The sequence below is a fragment of a genome, unplaced genomic scaffold (genome assembly GCF_019419815.1).
Source record: "Pyrus x bretschneideri cultivar Hongxiangsu unplaced genomic scaffold, Pyrus_bretschneideri_v1 Contig11, whole genome shotgun sequence".
NCBI lineage: Eukaryota > Viridiplantae > Streptophyta > Magnoliopsida > Rosales > Rosaceae > Pyrus > Pyrus x bretschneideri.
The window spans coordinates 3,137,148-3,159,410 of NW_025999402.1; the positions used below are offsets into that span (position 1 = coordinate 3,137,148).

Consider the following 22,263-nt stretch of genomic DNA (forward strand, 5'->3'; position numbering starts at 1 on the left):
ATAAAGATAAAATGACAAAAATACCCTTATTTTTTTGTCAAATCATTTTGGCTTATTGTTTATTAAATTGAGCATATTTTTGTCATTTTAATCGTTATTTAACATCATTTTTTATGGAATGACCAAAATGATTGATGGTAAACAATTTCAAGGATCACTTCTATTGATTTCAAATCTTAAGGACCAAAATGAAAATTTATCCAAATCTCAAAGACCACTGTGGCTAAAAAGCCTATTATGAAAGGATAAGAAGACTATTCAGAAAAGTCTTACAACTCTCAAGACAGGCTGGAAGGCTGGATGACGTCTATAAAAGGAGGATTCATTCCTCGGACAAATCATTCAGTGAAACAGATTCTCTCCTCTTTGGTGTGCTATTTCTCCCTTGCACTACCTCATAGTAATCAATAGTCTAACGATCCTATGAACACTGTGGCAATGCCGTCAGGATTGGGGACCAGACCGGCGGACACAACAGAATCTGCCGAGATGGTTCATTCAGAAAACGGTACTCGTCAGGTAAGTGAGAGCTACTCTTTTTGTATTTCTAAAAGTACTCTGCCTTTTCCTCCACCTCTTGACTTAAATTTCAAAACAGCAGGACCCCAAAGAGAGAGAACGGAAAGCAAAGTTGAGACAAGAGATTGCAGATAAACTGAAAGTAGTGAAGGCAGCAACAGTGGACCCATCCATCTACAAAGTTCCAAATAATCTTCGAAAAGTGCAGGAGGATGCCTACAACCCTCGTGTCGTCTCAATTGGACCTTTCCATCGAAAAAACCCTGACCTTGTGGATGCTATTCGAGAGTGTAAATGGCGTTGCATGGTAAGCCTTCTCCAGCAAACAGAAGATAAAAATAAATCTCACAAATGCTTTGAAGACTGCTTGGACGCAATTTATGATCTAGACGATAACGTTCGCCAATGCTATGCTGAAACCATCAAGCACGACAAGAATGAGCTTGCAACAATAATGTTACTTGACGGTTGCTTCATACTGGAACTTTTCATCAGGTACCACGAAGCCAAAAAAGAAAAACAAGGAGACGGAGATGAAGCCAAAAATGTAATAGAAGAAGACGGATCTGATCCGATACTGAAAAGTAAGTGGATGATTGCAGCTCTTCAGCATGATCTGGCGTTACTCGAGAATCAGATCCCCTTCTCGGTTCTAGTTACTTTGTATAACATTGTCAAGCCTGAAGCCACGATCAAACACTCCGTCGCTAGCCTCGCTCTCGACTTCTTCGAGCCCATGAATGAGAAGCATATACCTGATGAGCTGGGAACGGACTTCAAGCATTTGCTTGATCTCTTGCACAAATTCTATTTCCCCAAACCCGTCCCTTCAGAACCTACTGAAATATCAATCCCGGTCGTTAATGCAAAGCTTAATGATGAACGAAGCCGATGTTGCTTTTCTCTCAGTAGAAAAGTAATGAAAAAAAGTGATGAGTTACAAACTTCTTCAGGCCACTCTTCTCAACCTGATGATGCAGCTGGCAATGATAAGTGGGGATTCAACTACTGCGCTAAGGAACTTTTGGAGTCTGGAGTGCAGCTTCACAGTCCCTCTGAGAAGGACGAGAATTTGTTGAACATAAAGTTCAGCAACGGAGGAGGCCTCAGCATTCCGACTCTGATTATCAACAAGTCAACAAGTTCGATCTTCAGGAATCTGATTGCCTACGAGCAGTACAGTCTTAGCAGTACAAACAGCGTTACATCATACGCTTTCCTCATGAAGAGTCTCGTCCGTTACTCAGAGGATTTCAAGCTGCTTCAGGAGAGAAAGATCATAAAGCCTCATCGGATCGGGGAACAGGAATGTTTGAACCAATTCAAGACTATTCTAGATGAAGTAGTTGCTAAGGATGACTTCTGTTTTGCTGGTGTGCGAGACCAAGTGAACGAATACTGTGAGTCGTGGTGCAATTTGAACAAGCTTCAAGTATATTTGAAGGTGCGCTTTCTAAAAGAAATAAGGGACCTTCATAATACTTATTTCACTTCTACATGGAGTATCATATCGTTCCTGGCTGCCTCTGCCCTTCTCATTCTCACTTTTCTACAGACATACTATGCCATTCACGGCCCTCACAAATGATCATGCTCTTTCCTTAAGCTTCTTCTTCTTTTATATGGCCATGTTACCATTTACCAACGCAGTCCTGGCTCGCCCTGGAGTCTATCTATAATATTTTTGCTTTCATGTATGCACGTTGTATGGGATTAATCTTCCTAAATTATGAATTTTCATCATCCGGGTTTATGTTTATGTTTCTTTTATTTTTTACAACCCTTATTTTTTACAAGACGTTAATATCGCCAATAATTAACAACTCGTAAGACTTTTTATTTTACTTTCACTTCTCGGTGAAGATAAAGTCATTTATTATTGATTTCGATGCATGTGGATGTATTAATATGGATGCAATTACCAAATTATTTGACGTTGCCGTCAAATTTGACCACCATTCTCTTTGTTGTCATTCTATATCATACTACATTGGAATTGACATTTTGGTTGAGAGTACTAATGCTGTCTTTTTTTACTACTATTGTCATTATTGATGTAGACTTTTTAATATTTCATTGAAATATGCTTTAACAGGCTAATAATTAACAACTCGTAAGGCCTTTTATTTTAGGGGGATGTGGTCAAACTAAGATTTTAAAGGATTTTAAAGGATTTTAAAAGTGATAGATTTAATAGTATTTAAGAGGATTAAAGACTTACAAATTTCATATGGATTTTTAAAGAATTTGAATGGATTGTAGTGGAAGGATTTGAAATCCTAGGGGGTGAGATTGGATTCGTTTTAGTGTTAGTAATATATACTTTTGGCTCTCAAATCCCACAAAATCCACAACTTATTGAAATCCTCCAAAATCTTAATTTTTTAAATACACTTGGATTTGGATTTGGATGGATTTAAAAATCTTTTAAAATATTTTAATTGACTACACCTAAATTTTAAAGTATTCTAAAATTTTTTAATTGACTACACCTAGTTTTGAATGGATTTCAAAATCCTTTAAAATCTTTTAATTAACTACACTAGGATTTTAAAGTCTTTTAAAATTCTCTCAAATCCTAGTTTGACTACTTAGGGGGTGTAGTCAAACTAAGATTTTAAAGGATTTTAAGTGATAGATTTGATAGGATTTAAGAGGATTAAAGACTCTTACAAAATTCATATGGATTTTTAAAGAATTTGAATGGATTGTGGTGGATTGTGGTGGAAGGATTTGAAATCCTAGGGGGTAAGGTTGGATTCTTTTTAATCTTGGTTATATATACTTTTGGCTTTCAAATCCCACAAAATCCACAACTTATTGAAATCCTCCAAAATCTTAATTTTCTGAATACACTTAGATTTGGATGAATTTTAAAATTCTTTAAAATCTTTTAATTGACTACACCTAGATTTTAAAAGATTCTAAAATCCTTTAATTGACTACACCTAGATTTCAAATGATTCTAAAATCCTTTAATTAACTACACCTAAATTTGAATGGATTTCAAAATCCTTTAAAAAATTTTAATCAACTACACTAGAATTTCAAAACTTTTTAAAATCCTCTCAAATCATAATTTGACTACACTTCCCCTTACTTTCACTTCTAGGTGAAGACAAAGTCATTTAGCATTCGTTCATTCTGATGCCTATGAACGAGTAGTCTTACGACAGAGTGCAAATAGGTAGGTAGGTAAAAGAGATATTGTTCTTTAATTTTTCAAAATATTCAAAACTTACAACCTACCATTCTCCATTCACTCACATGCCATTTGAGTTGTACTCACATGCAAATAAAAAAATGAGTCAAATAAGAAATATTGTACACACATGCCATTTGATCATACAAACATGTAAAATGTATGAGTCAAATAAAAAATGAAATAAATCACGTACAAATCGTCCTAAATGTTGAGCAACTACTTGGAGAGATTGGTGTGTGTGTGTGTGTATTGGTCAATTAATATGAAAAAAAGATTCTTTCCGAATCCTTTCATTAAATCCATCAATCTGAGCGCGTGAAATTTAGTCAAACGGCTAAAGTTATTATAACTTTTAAAGAAAACCCTCATTTTTAGTTATTGTATCAAATTTTAAGAGATCAGATCGGTGAATTTGATAAAAAAGATCCAAAAAGGATCCATTTCCAATTAATATATACGTACTGCATGATATATACAGATCCTTTTCATCTAAGGATTAAAAAAATAATAATTGAAATAATATACCATTCAGTTTGGAACTTTGGACTAGATCTTAATAGTTGTGGGGCGGTGGTAGGTGGAATCAAACTAAGTAGAGGCACAAGTGGGATAGTCTGAATGGCAGATCCGGACTCACGGACATGAGCTTAACAAACTTCATCAGCCATAGTATACCACCAGTATACACTGTTCTAAAAATTAAAAGGATGCGACTAGACTCGAGCTTAGGCACCTGCTTATTCACCTAAACCTGTTTAGATATCTGTTTAGATTGCAACTTTCATTTAGACAGAAAATCAATAACTTTCTTTTTGTATTTTATTAATTTTGTCAATAAAATGTAACAAACTTGTTAAATATTTGGATGAATACTCATTATATCCTTGTTCCCCATGTTTTCAATATGTTAGAATACTTTATAATCTACATGTCATTTTACTTTGCAATTTATGTATAAGAATATAATGATGTGTTTTTTAAAGTATAAATAGACACAATATATAATAAATTTACTTAAATCCGTCTAAGCCTCCACCTAGCTACTTAGACACTTGACATCAACCGGCCATCCGACTAGCGCCTAATATCTTTTAGAATCGCATCATTATATGATGAGATGGATAAAATGGAAGAATAATTTATCTAAAAAGTGAAGATGCAGACATTTTCAGCTTCTAGCAACCTTCTCCTCTCCAGTAGAAAACTTTAGGCTCAACCAATAATAGGACTATTTATTTCTGTTCTAATTCACTCGACTCTCTTATTAGAATCTATGTGAAATTCAAACAAAGAATCATTATCCAATTTAAATCATAATAATTAACAATAAATAACCAGTTTCATACTCACATTTGAACATAAAAAGCTTATGTAGTTAATGAAGCGGATAATAATTAATTAAAAAATAATAAAATATAGATGCTTATCGTTCATTAATGAGAGGTGAATCTTATGATACAGAAGAGAAAGGTGAAGAAATATACCGAAGTATACACTTTAGGTCAACATATATGTATGTCTGCTCACAAAGCGAGAAGAGTAATTGATCAAATTCGTGGGCGGTCCTATGAAGAACTTATGCCTTATCGAGCATGTTATGCCATTTTAAAATTGGTTTATTCTGCAGCAGCAAATGCTAATCACAATAAGGGTTTGAACGAAACAAGTTTAATCATTAGTAAAGCCGAAGTCAACGAGGGCACAACTGTGAAAAAATTAAAGCCCCGGGCTATGATAACTAATATTAGTGATTATTGTCAACTTTTCATGTTGTGTGTAGTTATTTGAATTGTGGAGGGTTTCTCTTAGTCCATATGTCTGAGAAACTTTTTAGTGAGCCGGCAACACAACCCATACACTTGAAAAATCTCTCATATGTCCATTATATGCATTGGTTTAGTATTTCATTAAAAATACAATGTGATTATGTTTTCTCGGTAATCACTTGAGTTATAACTAATCATATAAACATATATGAGTCAAATAAAAAATAATCATGTACGTAATATTATACTAAGTCGTCATCCTATCCATATCAACAATGTAGTTGAAGTCTTAATCATAGAATTTGACATGAAAGACCATTGCTTCATATTGTGACAAATTCAGAAACTAATACTCAAAATTTTTAGTTTATTTGTAACATCCCGTCCCTAATCTTACAATTTTATTAATTTTAAAGGAATGAATTGACGAAAATGTCCCTAGAGGCGAGGTTGTTGATTTTCATTGACCATCATTTCATGACATGTATGAGTTACTATTTTACCGTATTCTCGAAGTACTCGATTGAACGAACGCATAGGCGCAAGCAGAATCGAAGTCAGAGCTATGGGTTAAATTTTACAAAATTACATATGTGAAGGGCATTTTAGTTTCATGTTACAGGAATATTTTTCTGTTTCTTCATTTGTGACTTTGAGCTGTGTGCCAAGTGGGGCCCACATCTCTCATCCCCTCACTCTCGTATCTCCTCTCACCTTCCTTCTGACTCTCTCTACGACACGACATGAAATTAACAGGTGTTCGGGTTGACACGATAACGAATTGGGACGTTATCGGGTAACCCGATAAGCACATATTAAGATAATAGGTTGGTTCGGGTATACACGTAGGTAACACAATACATGATAAGCAAAATATTAATTTTATAATTTTATAACCCTAAAAAAATACTATAATAATTATATATATTAATTTAACAATTTTATACCCCTAAAAACTATAATGATTATATATATATATATATATTAAATTAAATTTTAAACATTGGTGACCATTGGATCGGCTTAAATATACATGTCATTCAATTTCTTAAGTGTTATACGTACAAAATAAATAAATTTAAATCTACTTAATAAATACACACACACACACACATATATACCATTGAACTTGATGGGATACGAATTCTATGAAACTAATTTCAACAATTCAATCGTCAAACTTGTTTGTATATTCTTTGAGATCGCATCAGCAAAAACAAACATTAAGAGATCAAGTAACAGGACAAAACTTTTCGACGGTTATAAAACGAAAAATCACGATTTAATGGTTATTTTAACTTCGATTTTGATTATTTTTTATAGCTATACTCCTTGATCCTATATGAATACAATGAATGAATTTGATCTTCAATTTAAAATATTTACACTAGCCACAAAATATTATGTTATACTTAATGAAAGTACAAATAAACTCTAAGTAGTTAGTGAATCTATCGTTTTGATGGGATATGCATCCTACGAAACTAATTTCAACAATCCAACCGTCAAACTTGTTTGTATATGCTTCAAGATCACATACAGTAAAAATTGTAAAAAACAAACATTCAAATATTAAGTAATGGGACAAAACTTTTCGACGGTTATAAACAAAAAATTAGGATTTAACGGTTATTTTAACTCCGATTTTGATTTTTTTTACAGTTACACTCCTTCCCCTATGTGAATACAATGAATCAATTCGATCTTCAATTTAAAATATTTACACTAGTAGATACCACAAAATCTTATGTTGTACTTAATGAAAGTATAAATAATCTCCAAGTGTCGCAAAAAACAAACATTGAGAGATCAAGTAACGGGATAAAAAATTTCGACGGTTATCAATGAAAAATCACAATTTAACGATTATTTTAACTTCTATTTTAATGATTTTTTACAGCTACACTCCTTGACCCTATATGAATACAATGAATGAATTCGATCTTCAATTTAAAATATTTACATTATTGGATACCACAAAATCTTATGTTATACTTAATGAAAGTATGAATAAACTCTTAAGTGTTAGTGAATCTATTGTTTTGATGGGATACACATTCTACAAAACTAGTTTCAACGATCCAACCGTCAAACATGTTTGTATATACTTCAAAATCGTACACACCAAAAATTGTAAAAAACAAACATTCAGAGATTAAGTAACGGACAAAACTTTTCGACAGTTATAAACAAAAAATCATGATTTAACGGTTATTTTAACTCTGACTTTGATGATTTTTTACATCTACACTCCTTGATCCTATATGAATACAAGGAATGAATTTGATCGTCAATTTAAAATATTTACACAAGTGATCTTATGTAATGATGGTCGATGAAAATTGATTTTGTAAAAGGAATAACATGCAAGCTTTGAGTTCCATTGGCAATGTTTAAACTTTTGAGAAAGGCTTCACAACCTTGAAAACAAAAACTCTTTCATTTTGCATATCCTTGCACATTTAATATTTTGTAATAGACTAGTAGTGTATGAATGTTTGTTTATTACGCTCTTATTTTCGAGTGTAGATGCATTACTTAAACGACAAATGCATTTTATTGTTTTGAAGTAATATTTATGTGGCAATGTGTGATATGTGCAAATTTAAGGAAAAAAAATATATTTTTCTTAACGGGTTAAAGTGACCTGACCTGTTAAGGACCTATTAAGATAACAGGTGAGACACGACACGACCCGTTAAAATAACAAGTGTTACACGAACCCGACAGACATGACCCATTTGCCAGGCCTAATTTTCCTTCTCTATTCCCTGTCACTCGCATACTCTCCATCCCTCTCAAACTCTCTTCCATCTGGGTACAACATTGAGAGGCTGAGATGCACACCCACGCCATACACCACCTGCCATCAACCCAGGCGAGTTCGACCTCTGCAACCTCACCCCTTCGTCTTTCATTCCTCATTTTTCTCTGCAAACCCCTATTGGGTGGTCCGGCAATACCATCACCACTGTTAACTGGGTTGCCCCAATGAGATCTGTGAGTTTCTCAACCCAAAAAACTAGGACTTTAAGCTATGAACGCAACCCAGCAGTTAGGGACAAAGCCAGAAATTTAACTAAGAGGGGGCATGTTAAAAAATTTGAGCTCATTTTTTGGACAAATAAAACTAGTTCTTTTACAAATGCTGAAAAAAAATTAATTACAAAATGCCTAATTTTATTACTCTATTGTCTAATTTTGTCTTTAATTGTTGACAATCTAATGCTCATTTGTACTAATTAACCAAATACATGCAACTCAACAAGGTTTAGAAATTAGTGCGTGAGAAAAATATACAAAACGGAGGAGCATTTAAAAACTAAAACAGGATTTTCACTATTTTAATATTTTAATATAATTAATTGAATAACTTGCAGAGCAAAAAAATGAGAATAATTAATTGAATAATTTGGAATGTTTATAAAATAAAAAAAAGGATGAGAGGGGGCATGTGCCCCCACAGGGCCTTACCTCCATCCGACCATGACAGGTGTGAACCTTGCACTGTCAGTGTCCACTGCCTCTGTTCATCTTCTTTCTCCGGCAAAACTTCATTTTTCTGACCAAGGTAGGCCTCGGGAACTTTCTTTCTTATACCCTTTTGTTGTCCTGCAACGATCACTAAGTTATAGGTATGTTTTAATGATGTTTTGGTTCAGAAATCATGAAGGAGAGCTTTCCTCCATTTTCTGGAAAAGTGAACCCGTGGCCAATAGGCCACTTTCAGGCGATTTTTCTGGTCATTTTCAGCCATGATTTGGTCCCGTATAGGTATATTTTGATTTCTCACATTTCCAGCTTCAAATCTGTACCAAATTTGTTGATTTTGATTGCAAATTGAGCTCGAACGAAGCTCTGGAAGCTTCACTGCCGAACTAGCCGATTTCGGCTTTCTTCTTTGTATAAACCTGTGACCAGATTTGAAAAAAAAAAAAAAAAAAAAAAAAAAACAAGGGCCTTAAGCCCAGATCCGGCCCAAAACCTGATCCAAACCTGGCCCAAACCTTTGGGCCATTATTCCAGTCGGCCCAGTTCTGAAATGGGCTCAGAACAATTTTGGGAATATTCTCTAGAATATTCCTTGAAATATTCTTTGTATTAACTTTTTGAGAATTTTTTCGGAAACCCTTCTAGACTAGTTTTGACGTCCCGAATCCGTTTTGGCAGCCATTTAGTGAAATTCTAAAATTTTAACATAGTTGACCACCGTGGTGTCTCGGTTGACTTTTTAGGGTTGATCGTTGACTTTCGTTGACTTTTTATGAAAATTACCTAGAACCCTTGTTAGCGTATTTCAACGCGTTAATTCTGAATCCGCAGTCTGTTTCTCCAAATTCAAACGTTTTAATTGAGTTCTATTAATGGGTCCCAATATTATGCTTAGGTGCGATTACTATCGGAGACTCTGGATATCCTAGTTCGAACGGCTGCAGCTTTAGAAGTATATGTGAGTGGGTCTTTTCTTTTATATAGTGTATATATATTTGTTAGTTACCATTTATTCATTTAGTGAAGAGTTTTCCACAATACGCCTAGATTAGGATGACATTTATAAGATTTAGCGCGTTGATAGAAATTATGAAGTTATGCTACGTTCTACGGGATGCATAGCTATGAGTATTATTATTGATGCCATAATTATATTTACGGCTACGAATAATATTATATTGACTAGAATTATCATATCACTGTGGCATGACTATATTTATGTTATATGCTCATCGTTTGTTGCACCGGTGTTAATACTCGCTCGGGCTAGGGCCAGTCTTTCAAGTGTATGTGCACATCGCACTGTACACTCACTTTGGATCCATTGTAGGTGTCCAGTCTTGTCCTAGATTGCTATAGATAATTAGGACTCGTATGTCTTGTCCATAGTGTCAGTTTCACGTGATTATAGTACTAGAGCGTATATCATTGTTACACTTAGTCATGTTCATGTCAGAATATCTCTGCATGAACTCGTGTGTCAGCATGTGTTGATGAGCACTTGATATGATATGTTTGCTTATGCGAGATTATGTGATTACGAACATAATGTGCTTACTTAAGAAATATTGTATCATATTAAATTCTTGAGATTTTGCAGGCTACAGTAAGTATTTTCTTACTATACGTAGTATGTACATTTTGGAAACTATACTTGTTTTATGACAAGGGGTTATTATGTTTTTTTGAAAAGGTTTTTACCAAGCTTTGTTTTTAGGCCCACTCACCCTTGTTTTTCGCCTCTTCAGGTTTTAGTGCTGAGCTTTCATGTCGACGAGGATTCTTGGCAAATCTTGTTATTGGAGATTACTTTCAATTATATAATTCTCATCCTACTTTACTATATTTTACTTATACTCTGACATCACGTGTGAAATGAGTTCATTCCCGTTCATCAACGCACTCTTATATTTAGGCACTTTTAGGTTTTCAATTTATTCACATTTTCCACATCACTACACTTTATGGTTTCGCCACCCTTCGGGTATTGGCCAACATAGTTTGATTCAAAGTCGTGGTGAACATTCCGGGTCGAAGTGTGTCATTATGAACTAAAGATCCAATTAAACTAAAGTTCAAAGATGTACCATTGCTCTAATTATCTCATATTCATGATTTTTCTCTGATATCTATCTACTTTATCGCTTGTAATTCATATTAGTCATTCATTCTAACAGGCACAACACCAATGGCTTGTTTACATAATCGTAATCAAAATAGGAGAAAATGAATTGAGAAGGAATTGGAATAAGGAAGAATCAGAATCAAATTCATGTTGAAGCTATTTACTTCAATGTTATGGAATTAGAATGGGAAATTTTGAAAGATAACCAATTTTAGAAGCATGAATTGAATTTTAGCCAAACTTGTTATAATTCTAACCAAAAATCCACATAAAAAGTCTTAATTACCCGTTGTAAAACTAATCCTGCCTCCCTGTCTTCTCTTCCCCTCTCCTTTAGCCCCAGTTTGGGGTTGAGGTGCTTTTTAAAAAAGCTACCATGAAAAAAAGCTGGTAAGGATTTTGGTGTTTGGTAAACATCCCAAAACAGCTTAATTTCAAAGTTTCACATGAAAAAAAGCCAAAAAGTGGAAGCTGCATTTTGCAGCTTCCAAGAAGCCGCTTATTTTTCCAAAACGCAGAGCTACAGTACCCCATTAATGAATTTTTTCAATTTACCAAAACTGCCCCCTCCTTTCTCCTTTCTCCTTCTCCCGATCCTACACTCTGCACTTTCCTCTGGAATTGAACGTTCACCAAATGAGGCTGCGCACCGTCGGATCTGCAAACCAAGAACAAACAAACAAAATTAAAGTTCAAAGATTTCAAATTTTTTAGGGATTAAAAAAGGGAAAGGGGAATTGAAGCAGAGACTGCCAGTAGGTGTTGAGATTGTCGTCACGGAGAGACGAAACGCCATTGCCGGCCTTGCAGGAGCTGACGCTCCAAGCAGCCTTCTTGCCCATTTCTCTGAGATCGTCGTCGACTACTAGCAGCTGGTTCCCTCCCATCAGCTTCGCATCCTCTTCTCCCTCCGATGACTCCGTCGCCATTGCCTCCTCTTCTATGATTGATTCTTTGAACAGGAATTAGAAGAAAAAGAACCGTAATTTGATCGAGTTCCTAAAACCCAAAAAAGCCTAGTTGGATAGCAGAAACCAATCAAATCAAAACCCTAAATCCAAAAAAGGAGAAGTTTACAATATTGTACTAATGAATTCTAACAATTCAGTTTAAAATATTTCAATTGAAGTAGTTTGTCATACTAATTAATATTTAAGATAAAGTTTATAAATATGTTTCTTTTACAAATAAAGTATATTTAGTAATTCACCTTTATTGGTTAAGAAAATTAAATTAATGGCTCATCTAGTATTATACCCTTTTTGGTCATTTTACACAGTCACAGCTGTTTTACATAAAAGTTTACCAAACACTATCATACTGCTTTTTTTTCCAAAAGCACTTTCACAAAAAAGTTTACCAAACACTCTGCTGGCTTTTTTTCACAGCCGCTTTTTTTCACAGCACAACAGAAGCAGCTTTTTTTCAAAGCACAGCAATACCAAACCAACCCTTAGTCGCGCAGCCAGCGTTGGTCCTAGGCCGGCAGAGCCCTTTATTCATCCTTTATAGAACCATTTTTCCCACTTCCTTTTCAATTTTTCTCTATTTTCTTCTGGGGGCTTATTAGGTTGCAGAAACATTTTATCTGAAAGCTCTTTCAGTTGTTTAAAAGCACTTGCTAAATGAGCTCTTGATATCCTGAGTAAATGATTGCTTTTTAGTTATGTTTTGACTTCTAATAGTAATGATCCTTTGTCACTTAGTACTACGGTCTAATGGTATTCCTCTTCATTTGTAAGTGAGAGGTTTTAGATTCGATTCTTACCAAAAGTGAATTTGAACCACATTATTACTAGCCCATCCCTCCCCCTTCGTGTAAATAATATTGTTTGTTCAAAAAAAAAAAAAAAAAAAAAAAAAGGGTAATGATTCCTTAACCAGTAACTGCCAATGGTTATTCCAAAATTTATGACTTTTGAACGCTCTTCGAAATAGAAATACCGGGCCTTATATTAGCTAGATCCTCTAAATTATGAACACTCTTCGAAACGGAGGGAACCATTACAGATGTATTTGTAATATAGAACATCTACAACTACATATAAATATAAAGCAGCGATCGTTTTACATTTGAAACTGGAGAAATAGAACATCTTGAAGGAAAAGACCGAAAATTACAAATCTTTGGCAAAAGATAACAGCTTTCCTGGCCTTGGGACTTATTCAAACCTAAAATACCAATTCAGTTTGGTTCGGAATAATAAGCTTCTGTTCTTTCTTTCATTTCTGCAGCGGCTTTGCCACAGATGAGTTGATATGCTTAAAAGTAGCTTCCCCTTCACCATATTACAAAATATAAATCTTCTTTAGGAAGTATATATGTCCTGGCAAATGACACAATGCTCTGATATTAATCTAGCCATGACACTTCCCTCTTCAATAACCAACTTACGGCTTCGCTTGTTCCACAAGTGCAGGGCATAAGTCTCCCCGTCATTTAGCTCATTTAGAATGATTTTCGCCGCTCTTGACTCTGATCGTTTCTTAGGCTTCCTGAAAAGCCTGTGTATCCGAACCCAGTCCACCGCATAAAATGCCTTGGGAGGCAAGATTGTAAGGTTGTAACCTGGTGTGTTTCCAACTCTCTCAATTACCCTCGAAACCAAGTAAGGTCCATTGTGACCCCATTTGTTCCCATTAAAAGTTTTAGCAAATTCGGCTAAAAAGTTCACGAGAATCGGATGGTTTACGTCGAAAATCATCACTGCATTATTTAGTGTAGTCCATTGTTTGGAGTTCTTATCTATACTTTGTGCTCCAACTGCATTCCTCAGCCCCGAAAAATCTTTCAATATTACGAAGTCAGTGTCCAAATATATGCCTCCATACTTGTACAGCATTGCAAGCCTAATAAGATTTGCTAGGTTTTGAGGTAATGGGATGTAACCTGGGTCCTTCCCCCCACTCTTCAATTCCTCAAGCCAAGATTCAGACGGCGTGTCCTTGACCAAAAAGGGCAAGTCCGGCGTGATTGCTAGTATTTTGAATCCTCTGTCCAGCAGTGGCTTCAGGATTCTGTACCCTCTTTCGGAATCCATGGATTTCGATACGATCACCAAGCAGCCTTGAGGGTTGGACTTGAAGAGGGTGTCCAAGGCCAAGAACTCTCTTTTCCCAAATGACTTTGCCGGTGAAAGCCATATCATATAGAACTTAGAGCTGCATCCAGTGTTAAGGAACTCGAGCACTCGACCGTGGAATTGCTTTGTCAAGTTGTCAGAGTGTAGTATCTCAAGCTCCGGCAGTTTTCGCCGGAACCACCCTAGCCTTTCTTCTTGTGAGGCATTTTCCGGAGGAACCAAACGATCATGAATTTCATCTTCAATGTTATCAATATTTGCTTGCATATTCGGAAGCTGTGACGTTGATTTGATTTGCTCTTCAGGAATTTGAGTCTGGTGATCATGGTCAAGAATTTCATGATTGCTCGGGACAACTCTTTGCATGGAAAGGTTGGAAATAACGCTGTCTGCATAGATGATAAAAAATATGGCGGCAAATGAGACGGTGGAGAAGATGGAGGATTTGGCTGTGCGGCTGAGCAGCCTATAATCCAACAGTACATTTTCTGGCGTTCTTTTGACTGACATGAGGGTAAATTTTTGTGAAATTAATCTTTTGACAGACATGAGGGTAAATTTGGGTAAGGAACTTTTTGGAGAAAGTATTGATCTTAATATGATGAATAAATAATATGGTGGTAAGGCCAAGTGATTTATACAATATTATATATATAGTCGTATAGGAGGTTTTTAACTGTATGAAATTATGAATCGTGTTTTGCAATGATGTGACCCTCCTGATGTTTTAAACATGGGTTGGAAATGAGTCATCTTTGCAAGAATTAGATGTGAGTGTATTTAGCAATTATTGCAGGTGTGGTCCAATACTAATTCAACAAATATGAGGAGTGTAATCTCGTACAATATTTTATGGATCCAAATTTAATTGCTTTAGTTCTTTCAATGTTCAAATCAATCATAAAGGATTGAGCTTTCATGCATTGTGACAAACATTTAATACTTGCTTATTGGACATAAATACCAATTACATCTTGAATCGATCAAGAGGTTAATATATGACAATGTCAAATTTAAATCTATTTGTAACTTTTTATTTATTACACCCATTACAACCATTGGTCTGTCAAATAATAATGACTATATGAGAAGGTATAGAGTCTTTATAGTTATTGAATTGTATATGAAAATTGTAGAAATCTCATTCATTGTAAATTCAAGGCTCACCCTAGCATGGCATGCAATGCTAGACATGACATTTTATGGACTACTAAGACATGTGATGCCATTGCCAAGGCAAGGCATCTTTAGAGAAAGAAGGCAAGGCAATGACATGTTAACTAGCTAGTTAATTAAGAGGTAAGAACTTGTTGGTTGGGTAATCGTATAAGATTGGTCCATGAATTATACCTTGATTATTTGCATTTTGTTACATAAATACGGAGATATTTTTCAATGTATTGAGAACATACCTCAGTACACTAAGTGTCATAATACAAGTGGTTGAATTTTTTTTTTGCAAGTATCCATCCACTAGTATTGTGGGACTTGATGTACCAGACCGTGTTCCTGGCACAGTGAAAAATCTCTTCTAAATATGATCAAGAATAAATTCTATAGTCTTCACACTTTAATTAACTCCCAACATTTTAGTCCTCCCTCAATTCTTTTACATTGCGTTTAAAAGAAGAAATTTAAGATTACTAAGAAACTCTAAAGTAATATAAATTAAAATGATGAAATTTTATTATCTAGAATTTGTGAGTTTTTTCTTTTTTTTTTAAAAGAACAATGGAATTTAAATACAAAATGTAATGTGTGTATAGTCATTAATATATATATATATATATATAAATAATTGAGAGATAGTAGTTAAGAAATGTACTGGTAGGGACGGCGGCAATGATGGTAGGTGGTGACGGTGGGGTGTCACGGCGGCAGCGGCAGGGAGGCAGCAGTATGTAGTGGTGCTAGCCGTGATATTGGTGATGAGATATGGTGGGTGGTGATGGTGGCAGTAACATGTGGTGGTGGCCACTCATCGATAGGTTTTATTATTATTATTATTATTATTATTTGTATTTTACATCTTTAAACTCTCACTCATGAAAATTTAGAAAATAACAACTATTTGCATGGAATTTAATTTGGGAATTGGAGGTCTTGAATTCCAAGTTCTTTTTCATGTGGAAATCTAAATTTTTATGTTTATGAACCCAAACAAGGAATTGGTGCATATTATAAATTATTTTTATCCAAATTTCAAATTTATTTTCTTCCTCCAAAAACATAATGTTGATTTCAGTGTTCTATTTGAAGGGTAAAATGGTTGATGGTTGATTTAGGTCCTTTTCAGACGAAATCATCACAAATAAGTAGGAAAAAGGCAACGGCAGAACTAAGTGCTTGTTTGGATGTGCTTATAAAATAATTGAATGCGTTTTTGGTGAAAATATTTTTGAAATCAATCCTTAGTAAAAATCCAAAAGGATCCTAGAAATGCACTTTAAGTGCTTCCTACAAGAAGCACATATCTGGTGCTTCTTTTAAAAAAACCATTTAAAAGTGTTTTTGGAACTCAAAATCAATTTCATTAAAAATGCTTTCAGTCATTTTAAAAACACTTCCAAATGAGTCCTAATTTACACGGTGGGTTAGCTAATTCTTTTAGGATTACTTTTTTATTTCTAATATGAATTCCAACGACAAGACAATTTGCTTAAGTATATAGGCTTCACCTTCACCATCTTGTGCCAAATAAATATTACTTTAAGGATTAGATATGCTAGGGCAAACGGCACAGTTGTCTAAGACTAATCTGGCCATGACACTCCCCTCTTCAATGGCCAAGTCCCTACTTCTCTTGTTCCACAAATGCAAAGCGTAAGTGTCTCCATCATTTAGCTCCTTCAACATGCTTTCTACCCATCTCAATTCTGACCCTTTCCGCGGCTTCCTAAAAAGAACGCGTATCTGATTCCAGTGCACCGGATAAAATGCCTTGGGAGGCAAGATAGTAAGGTTGTAATCAACCGATCCTGCACTCCTGCCTAGTCTCCCAATTACCCTAGTCACCAAGTATGGTCCGTTGTGACCCCATTTATTCCCATTAAAAGTAGAAGCAAATTCATCTAAAAAGTCTAGTAGAACTGGATGACTTATGTCATAGGCCATGACTGCATTATTTAGCATGTTTGCATTTTTATTCTCCGAATCTAAACTTTGCGCTCCAATTGCATTCCTCAATGCTGAGAAATCCTTCAGAAGTATCAAGTCTGTGTCCAAGTAGATTCCTCCGTACTTGTACAGCATTGCTAGCCTAACTAGATTGGCTAGGTTTTGAGATAACGGGATGTATCCGGGGTCCAGCTTCCCACTCTTCAATTCTTCTAGCCAAACTTCACCTGGGGTGTTCTTTAATAGGAAGGGCAGGTCTGGTGTCAGCGTGAGTACTTTGAATCCTCGATCTAGTATTGGCTTCATGATTCTGTACCCTCGTCCTGAATCCATGCTTTTCGATAGGATCATCAAGCATGCTTTAGGGTTGGAGTTGAAGAGGCTGTCCACTGCCAAGAATTCTCTTTTTCCGAAACTGGTTGCCGGCGAAAACCAAATCATGTAGAACTGAACGCTACATCGATGGTTGAGGAACTCGAGTACTCGACCGTGGAATTGCTTTGCTAAATTGTTTGATTTGAGTATCTCTAGCTCTGGGAGTTTGCGCCGGAACCACATAAGCCGTTCGTTTTTTGTGACATTGTCTGGAGGCAACAAAGGATCAGAAATTTCTTCAGCAACTTCGTTAACCTTTTTGTCGATTTGCTCCTGAGGTAATTCAGTGTTATGGTAATCAAGAAGTTCACGAATTCTCAAGTCAACAGGATGCATGGGAAGGTTGAAGACAATGTTGTCTGCATAGATGATGAAGAATATGACGGCAAATGAGACGACGGAAAAGATGGGAGATTTGGCACTGCGCCTAAGTTGCCTGTAATCAAACACTTTTTGAGACATTCTTTTCATTTTCTTAAGAGTAGAATAGGGTGAGGATTTTTTTGGAGAAAGCATTGTTCTTGGTGTGTTGCATTGTGCGGTCTGCCAAGTGCATATATATATAGTAGCTAAAACGTTTAAAACTTGCAGTAGTCTTGCAGGTGTTGTCCAATCATCTGTGAAGAATTAGCTGCATGATAGAATCAATGTGCAATTATTTGCAGGTGTTGTCCTTAAATTAAGAAAATATGTTGTAATGTTAGGTTCAAATAATTGTAGGGTTTATATATAATTGCTGTCAGTTCTTTCAATGTTGTGACATTTAAAGATACTTATTAGTGATTATACCTATGAATAATACTTACATCCCCATATGGAGTGTACATATCCTTATATTTGCAAATAACGTATCTTGTCCGAATAAATTCAACAATCAGTACTGTTCAATTTATTGATCTTCATTTGATTATCACTTCTACAAAAAATAATTTGAAATGAGGATTGTTTAATCATCCAAATGCATCAAACAAATGGACGGTTCATCATGAATTTGTTACGTCGATTTGTTTTATACATTTGAATGACTAAATTATCTCATATTGAAATGAATTTTTGTAAGGATGATCTTCAAATGAAGATTAAGAAATTCCATATTTCCGATTATGAAATTTGGACGATCAAAATACATTATTCACAAGAGAAGAATGAGCTATCCCTCCCATGAGAGAATACATCATGGGCTTTATGAAACAATAATGTTTAAAGAGGGACACGGCCATCATTTTACATATGGATACTAATCTCCATAAATACTTGCATATTGGCTAGTGAGATGGTAGGAATCTCAGTTGTTATAGAAATAACTGAAATCATGATTTCCACGTGGACCTCTGTACACAAATTTAAAATAAAAAAAAAATAAAAAAAACAACTGAAATCATGATTTCCATGTTTTGTAATTAATTTGGTTGCAATTCATCCCGTGCATTCATGTTTCTCTCTCACTCCATAAAATCTTCTTCTAATTGATATAGGCATTAAATTTAAAAGTTTTCTTAATTTCAACAAAATTTTGGATGTATTAAAAAGTATTAGCAGAGAGCACATATTTTGTGTGTGTGAATAATTTCTCTTCATAAGTGTATATTTTTTTTAATATTACATAATTACTGTTTGTCCTTCTTATGTAAATATTGAGTATCAAAAGTGAGGGTAAAATTGAAAAAATAAGCATAAAAAGGGTAAAATAGGAAAAATAGGGATATGATTGTCATTTTGTCAAAAGGTACAAAATTACTATTTTGCCCTCCTTTTGTCAATAGTGTGTATCAAAAGTGAGGGCAAAATAGGGAAAAAAAGGGAAAAAAAAGTTGACAATGAGGGTTTTCTTAATAATAGTACTAGCATTTGTCTACACATTTTGTATATATGAACACATTTTTTTTTAGAAAATGAGAAGGAGAGAGGGAGAGGGGGAGAGAGAGAGAGAGAAAGAGAAAGAGAGAGAACGTGGGGGGAGTGGGAGGTTCTTTTTTTTTTTTAATATGGGAGGTATTTTAACATCACATGTAGATAAGGATTCAATAAAAAACAGTAAAATTTGGACATGTGAAATTACATTATTGCCCATCATTTTTTTTTTGTGTGATTGAACATTAAGTTGTCTTTTCACCTTCTTTTGGTTGACAAAGAGGGTTTCATTAATTTGTAGAGATAATAGTAATAGTACAGATTCTTAATTTAGTGAAATAGTCTATCTATTAAATTGTTTGTCACAAAAATAATTCACCTATAATTTTATAATATAATTTATTTATTGTATAAAAATTATAAAATTAATGCTTAGTTCTAGAGTTTATTGGTATTCCTATTCACTTGTAACTTTGTAAGTAAGAGGTCTTAGGTTCGATTCTCGCCAGATGCGAATTCGAACCAAATTATTATGGCTAGCACATTGTGAGGCTTAGCATACTCCTTACCTCCTAATATGGATGATATCGTATGTATTAAAAAAAGAAGTTATATGTGTTCCGTTCTCAATCAATGAATATCGTAATTTTTATAAAAAATAAAAATAAATAAATAAATAAATATATATATATATATATAAAACGAATAATGTACCTATTGTTTAATTTTCACAAAACTAATGTATCTACATAAATAATTGACTTATTTTTTAATTTTAGGAAAATAATTTGCCAACTGTGTTTGTAATGTACCTACTGTTTAAATTTTACAAAACTAATGTATTTATAAAAATAATTTATATATTTTTTATTTTTAGGAAACTAATTTACCTATTCTTTTCTTTTTACAACAGTAATGTATCTATAATTTTATTTTTATATGAATAATTACCTACTTATTAGTTTTATGTTTTACCATTATATATGTTTGTGTGTTTGCAAAAATTACTTAAAAAAACGTTAGGCCCTATCAAATCAAATTAATGGTTGGCTAATAATGAATGTGTGAACAATTATAGAAGTTCTGGCATAAATCGTAAAGAACTTATACTAGTAGGTCATATATTTTCTAATGTAGCAATTTAATAAAATTTTGAGTATTTGTTGAATGTTTATACAGAAGTGAATTTTTATCCGAAGAATATGAGATGTAAGAGCCTATTTTTAAAGAACCAAGAAAACTATGGTTCTTGTTCTAACAAAAATATATAAAACTGACCGATGGACTTGTAGGACCTGTTCCCTTTCAAACAGGTTAGGTTAGGTTCGATTCCTATATTAAATTTCCATAACATAGCCCGGCCCTCTCCATTTTATTTTCAAAAGGATGCAGTCCAGTCCTTTTAATTTTGAGTCCGGTCCGGCTCGTGCTCACTCCTAAATTCCAGTCCATCTGTAGGCAGAGACTACAAAGAATTACTCATCAAGTATACCAAAAGAACCAAAGGCCCAACCTAATCTTGGGCTTTTCAAAGCAAACTACAAAACGCAGACAAATGGAAGCGATATTCAACCCAACGGTCTCTAAAACAGAGCCACAGTTTCCCTCGAAAACCTTATCCGCTTCTTCTCCTCAAGCTCCGGCCATGGCGTCACTGATACTCGGAGCTCCCCCGGCCCCCTCTCAGTCGCTCGCTTTCAACTCCCGCATTTCGTTCTCTCGCTCCGAAACCCTTGCCATATCTTTCCCCTCCTCCACTGCTTCGCTCTCGCTCTCCACAGCTTCTTCTCCACCGGTTCCTTCAGGTATACGCAAATCCCAAATCCTCTTTCTCTCTGTGTAACTTGCGCTAATTTTGTTTTGTGCTTCTGCAGTATATTGCGGCAGAGGCGATAAGAAAACCGAAAGGGGAAAGCGCTTCAATCACTCTTTTGGAAATGTAAGTCAAATTTCTAAATTTTCACCGTTTCACATAAAAAAGCTCATGGATTTCATTGAAGTGATGGTTTTGTTCTTTTAAAGTTCGAAATTGTTCTGAGAAAGATCGAAAATTAAACTGTAGGCGCGGCCGCGGAACAAGAACAAAGGCAGAGGACCACCTAGGGTTCCGGTGCCGGCGGCGCCCCCAAAGAAAGATAAGTTTGAGGACGATACGATTGTCAAAGTTGAAATTGATGAGTCCTTGTCTTAGTTAATTAATGGATCCTCCAATTTGTTTAATTTCTGTTTTTTAACTGTAATTTATGAATCTTGAGTTTATGTTATGAGGATTTTGATCAAATATTTTTTTTGTTCTTGCTTGAAATTAATGAGTCAAAGCTTTAAATTTTCAATTTCCATTAATTAATTAATTAATTTGTAGTTTTCCTTATAGTTTGGGCGGACAATTACCCAGATATGCTTGGGTAGTTCTGTTTCACTTGTTTGTGTTACTGTCTTGTCTTTTTGGACACAAAATCTTCTTGGAAAGATATGGAAGGAAAAACAAATGTTTTCGTGTCGCCGGCCTTCGACATTCTTTATAGTTTGTAAGGGAGTTCATCGCCGGCTTAGTCCCATCTGTTGGTGTTTTCCTGCCCTATTCTGCTTCTTCTTCATAAACCTGCACCTTGTCTGTTCCTTTTGTACAATCCGAGTACCCTGGGTCTTTAGGATTAGGATGAGTTTGTCGGAAATAACCGAAGAGAAGGATGATGATGAGATCGGGCTTTTTGCTGATCCAGAAGCTCA

At 34.8% G+C, this 22,263-nt stretch overlaps 5 protein-coding genes across 5 annotated transcripts; 2 read left to right on the plus strand and 3 right to left on the minus strand.

The window, feature by feature from the left end:
• Positions 1 to 282: 282 nt before the first annotated feature.
• LOC103966369 (UPF0481 protein At3g47200-like) lies at positions 283 to 2,363 on the plus strand. Its single transcript, XM_009379530.2, has 2 exons — positions 283 to 519; positions 602 to 2,363. Exons 1-2 carry the CDS (start codon positions 424 to 426, stop codon positions 2,105 to 2,107), a joined length of 1,602 nt encoding a protein of 533 aa, XP_009377805.2. The 5' UTR covers positions 283 to 423; the 3' UTR covers positions 2,108 to 2,363.
• A 9,176-nt stretch (positions 2,364 to 11,539) lies between these two features.
• Positions 11,540 to 12,164, minus strand: LOC125471766 (anaphase-promoting complex subunit 10-like). Its single transcript, XM_048572499.1, has 2 exons — positions 11,858 to 12,164; positions 11,540 to 11,765 (listed from the first exon to the last, which is right to left on the minus strand). Exons 1-2 carry the CDS (start codon positions 12,034 to 12,036, stop codon positions 11,654 to 11,656), a joined length of 291 nt encoding a protein of 96 aa, XP_048428456.1. The 5' UTR covers positions 12,037 to 12,164; the 3' UTR covers positions 11,540 to 11,653.
• Positions 12,165 to 12,735: 571 nt separating this feature from the next.
• Positions 12,736 to 14,796, minus strand: LOC103966368 (lactosylceramide 4-alpha-galactosyltransferase-like). The gene has a single exon (XM_009379529.2). It carries the CDS (start codon positions 14,737 to 14,739, stop codon positions 13,417 to 13,419), a length of 1,323 nt encoding a protein of 440 aa, XP_009377804.2. The 5' UTR covers positions 14,740 to 14,796; the 3' UTR covers positions 12,736 to 13,416.
• Positions 14,797 to 16,534: 1,738 nt separating this feature from the next.
• On the minus strand, positions 16,535 to 18,227 carry LOC103966366 (lactosylceramide 4-alpha-galactosyltransferase-like). Its single transcript, XM_009379528.2, has one exon. The coding sequence runs from the start codon at positions 18,196 to 18,198 to the stop codon at positions 16,900 to 16,902; it is 1,299 nt and encodes a 432-aa protein (XP_009377803.2). The 5' UTR covers positions 18,199 to 18,227; the 3' UTR covers positions 16,535 to 16,899.
• A 2,885-nt stretch (positions 18,228 to 21,112) lies between these two features.
• LOC103966358 (30S ribosomal protein S31, chloroplastic) lies at positions 21,113 to 21,866 on the plus strand. The gene is made up of 3 exons (XM_009379522.3): positions 21,113 to 21,338; positions 21,408 to 21,472; positions 21,596 to 21,866. The coding sequence occupies exons 1-3, from the start codon at positions 21,179 to 21,181 to the stop codon at positions 21,722 to 21,724; spliced, it is 354 nt and encodes a 117-aa protein (XP_009377797.2). The 5' UTR covers positions 21,113 to 21,178; the 3' UTR covers positions 21,725 to 21,866.
• Positions 21,867 to 22,263: the final 397 nt, after the last annotated feature.

Excerpts from the sequence above, each read along its gene's own strand:
- LOC103966369 (XM_009379530.2), top strand. The coding sequence starts at position 424 with ATGAACACTGTGGCAATGCCGTCAGGATTGGGGACCAGACCGGCGGAC. Across the intron at positions 520-601 it reads CAGAAAACGGTACTCGTCAG|GACCCCAAAGAGAGAGAACG; the intron begins GTAAGTGAGAGC and ends TCAAAACAGCAG.
- LOC125471766 (XM_048572499.1), bottom strand. The coding sequence starts at position 12,036 with ATGGCGACGGAGTCATCGGAGGGAGAAGAGGATGCGAAGCTGATGGGA. Across the intron at positions 11,766-11,857 it reads AATCTCAACACCTACTGGCA|ATCCGACGGTGCGCAGCCTC; the intron begins GTCTCTGCTTCA and ends CTTGGTTTGCAG.
- LOC103966368 (XM_009379529.2), bottom strand. The coding sequence starts at position 14,739 with ATGTCTGTCAAAAGATTAATTTCACAAAAATTTACCCTCATGTCAGTC.
- LOC103966366 (XM_009379528.2), bottom strand. The coding sequence starts at position 18,198 with ATGCTTTCTCCAAAAAAATCCTCACCCTATTCTACTCTTAAGAAAATG.
- LOC103966358 (XM_009379522.3), top strand. The coding sequence starts at position 21,179 with ATGGCGTCACTGATACTCGGAGCTCCCCCGGCCCCCTCTCAGTCGCTC. Across the intron at positions 21,339-21,407 it reads TTCTCCACCGGTTCCTTCAG|TATATTGCGGCAGAGGCGAT; the intron begins GTATACGCAAAT and ends GTGCTTCTGCAG. Across the intron at positions 21,473-21,595 it reads TCAATCACTCTTTTGGAAAT|GCGCGGCCGCGGAACAAGAA; the intron begins GTAAGTCAAATT and ends ATTAAACTGTAG.